Source organism: Panicum virgatum, chromosome 8N, assembly GCF_016808335.1.
Source record: "Panicum virgatum strain AP13 chromosome 8N, P.virgatum_v5, whole genome shotgun sequence".
In the NCBI taxonomy this organism is placed as follows: domain Eukaryota; kingdom Viridiplantae; phylum Streptophyta; class Magnoliopsida; order Poales; family Poaceae; genus Panicum; species Panicum virgatum.
Genome location: NC_053152.1, coordinates 19,226,397 through 19,233,094, shown reverse-complemented (window position 1 = coordinate 19,233,094; position 6,698 = coordinate 19,226,397). Strand labels below are relative to the sequence as shown.

Here is a 6,698-nt window from a genome sequence, read left to right as displayed (position 1 = left end):
TCTGTCTTGGGTGTCCAAAATGAACTGTGGACCGTCCGGTCCTTGGGGGCGGACGGTCCGCCTCCTACTGAAAATTCTGGGACAGAAACACTGCGGTTTCTGTGAGTGCTCACTTTTTGAACTGCGGATGGTCCGCCCCTGGGGAGCGGACAGTCCGCCGGTCACTTCTAGTTTTAGTCAGAGACGTTTGCAAATCGGTTGGTTCGAAGTTTTGAACCGCAGACAGTCCGCCCCAGGGGTGCGGACAGTCCGCCCGGGGCTCTAATGGTCGACTCTGACACATAATCATTGCAGTTCTAGCCATTGGTTTTGAATGGCGGACGGTCCGGTTTCTGTGAGGCGGACAGTCCGCGAAAACTCTGTTTTCACGGGATTTGAGTGTAACGGCTAGTTTGGGGCCTCCCTCTATAAATAGAGGGTGTGGCCGGCCATTTGAGGTGGCTGAGCACCTTGGGGACTTGGTGTCCATGTGTGAGAGTGCTTGAGAGCCCTCTACTCACTCTAACTTGAGAGTGCAAGAGGCTCCGTTGAAGCCCGCAAGAAGATTGTGCGGTGCTCCGGAGAAGAGATTGTGAGGGGTATTGTGCTCACCCCGCGGGAGCCGCGAAGAGCAACTCTAGTTGAGCGAGACGTGAAGAGCAACAAGTGGTCCGGCCGGATCATGTGCTAGAGCTCGGTGTGAGCACTCCACGTGGGAGAGTGTGACTTGAGAGTCACCACTAGCAAGAGGATCGGCGGCAACCTTGGAGCTTGTCTCAACGGGGATTAGCTTGGTGGCAACCAAGTGAACCTCGGGATAAAAATCACCGTGTCAATCTTGTCTACTCTTCTCGGTGGTCTGCATTCTCCAAATCACAAGCCTTGTATTTACATTCTTCTATATCTTGTGCTTGTGTAGCTAGAAGTAGATATCCTAGTGTAACTAGTTAGCTTGTGTAGCTTAATTAGTTGCTCTTGCTTAGATTGTGTAGCTAAGCAAGTTGAGCTCTTGGATTTGGATTGTGTATCCTTGTCCTTGAGCATCTAGTGATCTTAGGTTTGGCTTTGTGCTTTTGCTCATTAGAATTGTGTAGGAGCTCCCCCGGTTTGTGAAGTACTAGTGCTTAGGCTTGTACGACTTGGCATTAGAATTGTTAGGAGAGCTCTTACTAGCTTGGCACTCCATTTGCTTGGTGTAGGATCTTTTTGGAGGTGCCTTAGAGTCATAGTTAGAGGGGTGAAGTCTTGGCTAAGCGAATAGTTTCAATTCCGCATAAGTTTCGGTTAGCCGGCGCAATTAGTTTTAGAAAGGACTATTCACCCCCCCCTCTAGTCCGCCAACTCGACCCTACAGAGTGGAAGTTGCCAACACCTTTGGCTTCATATGAAACTAGTTGTGCTGAACCATAAAACTCATTCATAAGCTGCATTCAGGGGTGAAGCCACATTGTGTTTGCCTCGTGCACGTGCACCATGGTAAAAAGGAAAATTCCTACTAGTTAATCAAATTTTACCATGTAAATTACATTAGCTTCCTTCTATCCAATGGAGAGTGCACTAGGGTTAATTCTATTCTAGCTTCGCCCCTGGCTGCATTATTCGACCTGTGCTCAAGTTGCATCCATGCAACAATGCAATAAAATCTTTTTCCTGCTTAGGTATCCCTTTGTGAGATCTTAGAAACTTTTTTATGGATAGCTTGATCACATGCCATTTATCAACAATCAACTTCACAACCATCTTTGCCTTTGCAGTATGTATGTTTTATCTTTTTCCTCTTCCTTTTTTGCCACCATCCAGCTTCTTTCTCTTTTCTGCATCTCCATTGTTATTATCATGTTCAGACTCTCCTTCTTCCGCCTCACAATTGCTATCATCAGATTCTGCAATTGCTGGTTCCTCCCTTACTTTCCTCCCACGGCCTTCTTATTGTTACAAACAAACTAAACTTTCTGATTCTCACATGTCAATAATGATAAGCGTCTAGTGATTGCACGGATAGAAAACCCAACCCTTTGTGCATAGGAATTGTAGAACCCCTGGGCCACCTTTATGGTGCCAAAGTTTTACCTTGTATATACGGTACTGGAGGTGTTAACCATATCTCATCTTGCACTGTATCTTTTACAATATCTACTAGCCCCTCTTGCATAACATCACCAGCAACAACACTAGATGCTTGGTTGTTAACAGAAAGTATATGCATATTGGGAGCTCTTACCAGCAAGTATTGTGGCAACAACATCATTCTGGATTTGATGGCTCGGGCCCTGCTCATTGCATTGTGACCTCACAACACAGAAGGCTAGCCGAGTGCAATAGGAAGGATTTGTACCACCTTCATCTAGGAAATCATAATCAAATTCAGAGGGTCGCTCATTCAAATCAATGCTTCCTGCAAGCAACGTAATCTTTTTTTCATAATCAAAACATGCATGGTAGTAATTTTGTGCTTCCTTTTCATAATCTAAAGTCAGGCAGGTCAGAGTGATAATGTTTTCAGTTTAAGGAACATTCTGAAGTAGATTTTTTGGTGTTTCGCAGTATTTTTGTGTGGTGAGGCTATAATGTGTTTATATAAAAGCATAACAGAGATTTTTTCCAAAGCATTTTCTAAACATGACTACAAGAATAAAACTAACTTGATGCATTTTAAAATGGGCAATATTGTGTTCACTCAAAGGCATAAAAGTGTACTTCGTCTAAGCAATTTCTAAACATTACTACCAGAATTTTGGGCAATGGCAATAATATGTTCACAGGAAAGCATAACTGAGCACTTTGTCTAAACAATTTTCTCAACATTACTGCCCCCATATAAAAACTAACTTTGCTGCATCTGATCTACACTTTTTTCCTTGCAGTGCCTGACAAAAGTGGAGGCAACGTAGAGGATATTTCTTGGGTTTTTGATACAGGGTTAAGCAGATCATTCTTGAATGTGTATATATTAGAAGTAGGCAACAATATATTTTCAATCTCTTGTGAGATACATCGATGTGTTCTAGATCAATATCTATATTTCCTTTTCTGTATATGTTCTAGATACATCAATAATATGTTCTACATCAACAACATAATTCTTTTCTCTATTTTCTTTTGCCTACGACAATCTCTGCTGATGCGCAGTTTTTTACTGTTTTTCTGTCCCTTCTTTCTGGGTCTATGGCGGCGCCGCGGCGGCGGTGGAGGGGGGCCACCTGTGCAATTTTCAGCAGGTGGGGAGGGGAATTGGGGGCGCACATTTTTAGGTGGTCCAGGACGTGGGTGGGAAAGCTGATTTATACTTTTTACTAAAAATAGTAAGGCCGTACGGATGGTTGTTTTTACCGCCGTATTTTAGCCGCCTCCTAATACTAACTAGGCCAACAGCGCGCTTCGCCGCACCCCATCTCTATCCCACGCGCTCCGCTGATGTAAAAGCAGAAAGGAAAAAAAGAAAAAAATCTCTTTCCCGCACCCCCCATCTTGAGCGAGCCTTGCTCCTCCGCCGCGTCGGCTCTCTCCGGCGGCGGCTGGCCAGCCGTCAGTGCAGCCCTCTTCCCTCACCAGCCTCCAGCTCCCTCCCTCCTTCCTCCCGGCCTAGAGCTCCCTCCCTTCTCCCTCCCGACCTCGAGCTCCCTCCTCCCTCTGCAGCATGGCGATGGCAGAGCGGAGGCCCGCGCACGGCGGCGGCACGACGAAGGCCCGCGAGCGGCGGTGGTCCGGTGGAGGCCCGCCTCAAGCTTGGCCGCCTCGAGCTCAGCCGCTTCGAGCTCAGTGGATCTGCGGGCACGGCCGGCTCTGCTCCCTCTCTCGCGGCGGAGCCGGGCCGACCGCAGCGGAGCTCCTCGCGGCTGAGCCGGGGCGGCCGCGGCGGAGCTCCTCGGCTGCACGAGGCGGATCTGTGCCTCCCTCTCTTCCTCCTCTCTCACACCGGCCACCCCCGCCCGTGATCTCCCCGCGCCACCGCTGGACCAAGCGCCGCCGGCCGAATCCAGGCGCGGCTGGCCGGATCCAAGCGCTACCGGTCACCGCGCGTGCTCGGGCGGGGCATCCCCGAAAGCCGCGTCCAGGACCGGCACCTCCACCTCCGTGTCCAGGAACCGGCGCCGCCGCCGGCCCTCCCCACCCGCCCCTCCGCATCGGCCTCAATTCGGTGGATGTGGCCCTGGCGGAGAGCGGCGTGGCCTCCGGCCGACTCGGCGGCGCGCCGGTGCATCCATCGGGTGCCTCCGCCTCCTCGCCCAAGCGTCGCCACCAAGGCGAAAACGAAAAGGGGCGGAGGGAGAAGCCGAGGCGGCCCGTGACGCCGAGGTAAGCGGACCGACCATGGCGAGAACCCGCGGCATAGGATGACACCCAATCCAGGAACCACGTCGGGCGTCTCTCGCCACGCGTCGCTTTGCTGCGAGGGGTTCAACTCCAGGGTGTATAGTATATACAGTATATCCCTGCCAAACCACCCTGCCGTAACCAAAACATCCACGCTCTTCCAAATGTATTGACTCAGAGAGGGATTTTCAATCCACGTGCAACAAGGACGATCGGCTAGGTGTGGGATTTTCCAGCCACATGGAAGGAGGATGTGGTGGGTGGCGGGGATGCACCCATCCACGCGCAGGTGAGGTCAAACATGGCAACGTGGATGCATGCCAGCAACCTGGGGATTATATATGGGAGGTCGGCTGGCACATGGAGCTCGTGGGCTTTGAAAAACCGGAGTCGGATCCGTACAAGAATATATAAACAGAGCAGCAGGATGGATGTGCATTCCAGATTACTCCCCCTCCAAATTAAAGCGCGTATTATAACGAGAGCATCAAGCCACCAACGCTAGACAAGTCGGAAACAAACGTAGAGGACGATGGACGTTGTGGTGAGAAGGTCACCGGCAATGGTGGTGAGGCCGTCGGCCGCGACGAGCGGCAGCGCCATAAAGCTCTCGTCTTTCGACAGGCCTAATGCCACGGTGCCGGTCACGGCGTTCCTGGTGTTCGAGAATCCGATCCGCGACGCCGCCATGACCATCAAGAGAGCACTCTCCCGAGCGTTGGTCACCTACTACCCTATCTCCGGTCGTATTGTTGCAGGGCCTGGCTGCGGCGGCGGCGATGATCACGACAAGGAGCTCTACATCCAGTGCAGCGGCGAGGACGGCGTGGCATTCGTCGCCGCGTCCACCAACCGTGCCTTTAAGGACGCCGAATTCTTCACCAGATCGCCTGACACGAGGGCGCCGCCGCTGGTGGAGGAGCTTGCCGTCTACTACCCGGCCGGGCAATGCGGCACCGCCGACCCGTTGCTGCTGATGCAAGTGACGGAGTTCTCCTGCGGCGGGTTCGTCGTGGGTGTGACCTGGAACCATGGCGCCGCTGACGGCAATGGGATGGCCCAGTTCTTGCAGGCCGTCGGCGAACTCGCGCGCGGGTCGCCGTCGCCGTCCCTTGCTCCGGTCAGATGGGACGATTCGCTCCCCAGCTTCCCTCCGCCCACCATCTTCCAATCCTCCAAGCCGTTGGGCGGGGTCGTCTGCCTGGACATCACCGTCCCCTCGAGCGCCATCGACCGCATCAGAGCGGAGTTCCACGAGCGCTCCGATGGCCGACGTCAGACGTGCACCACGTTCGAGGCGGTCGCCGCCGTGCTATGGAAGTGCCGCACTCGCGCGATCGCCTCTAGCCCGGATTCTCTGGCTTTGCTCTCCTTTGCAGCTAACGTGCGTAGGCATGTGAACGCTAAGGATGGCTACTACGGCAACTGCGTCGGGGCGGCGCTGGTGACGGCCACGGCCGGCACGGTGGCGAACGCGGAGGTCACCGACCTCGTCCAAATGATCAAGCGTGCCAAGGATGGGGTGTATGACTCGATGTTCGCCAAGAACGACAACGACTACGACCTGGATGAGAACCAGCTCGACGAGCTTCTGTACAACGCGCTCGTCCTGTCCTCGTGGCGGAACATCGGCTTCGAGAAGGCTGACTTCGGCAGCGGGACGCCGAAGAGGGTGATGTGCTACATGCAGCCGTCGTTTGTGAGATGGCCGAGTTGCATGGTGAACCTGCCGTGCAAAGAGAAGAACGGGTCCAGTAGTGTGTATTCGGCGTGTGTAAGGGAGAAGCACGCAGATGCCTTCTTAGGCGAGCTAGCAAAGTTTAGATGATTTCATGTGCGAGATGTAATATGACTTATAATAGTCATACTCCCTCTATTTCATGTACGTAAAAAAATTATGTATCTAGAAATATCTCAATGACAACAGAGGGAATAATCAGTTGAAGCTATAGTGCATCTGTAGCAATTGTTGTATGATGTATCAGTAGTTTGTTTATCGTGCTCCTACATTGTAATAGATAGTGCTCTGGATATGGAGGACCAAATTGACCTCATCAAAAAGATATTCGATGTAATTCAATAAATATGTATACGAAATGCCATGATTACGTTGTTTTTTTGGGAATTTTATGAAAAAATTGCAAAGAGCCAAACCCTGCTTGGAATTGGAGCTTAAATCTTGGTTTACTAATTTTCATACCTCTTTCCCCCGTCCCTGTCCAGGTAGAACTCTTCCAACAGATCCACCGCCTACCGAACATCCAACATCAAAACTGCTCAAGAATGAAGCAACTAAATCTATCCCCTCAGCCCAAAAGAAGAATGTGTTGACGCAAAAATCCGCCGATAGGATCCCAACGTTGATCAACACAGGGCCTAGGAGATCTACTTCATTTCTTCGTACA

At 51.5% G+C, this 6,698-nt stretch overlaps 1 protein-coding gene across 1 annotated transcript; it reads left to right on the top strand.

Moving 5' to 3' along the window:
* Window positions 1-4,749: 4,749 nt before the first annotated feature.
* Window positions 4,750-6,337, top strand: LOC120686070 (acyl transferase 15-like). The gene has a single exon (XM_039968230.1). It carries the CDS (start codon window positions 4,826-4,828, stop codon window positions 6,119-6,121), a length of 1,296 nt encoding a protein of 431 aa, XP_039824164.1. The 5' UTR covers window positions 4,750-4,825; the 3' UTR covers window positions 6,122-6,337.
* Window positions 6,338-6,698: the final 361 nt, after the last annotated feature.

Coding starts and splice junctions, on each gene's coding strand:
- LOC120686070 (XM_039968230.1), top strand. CDS start 4,826: ATGGACGTTGTGGTGAGAAGGTCACCGGCAATGGTGGTGAGGCCGTCG.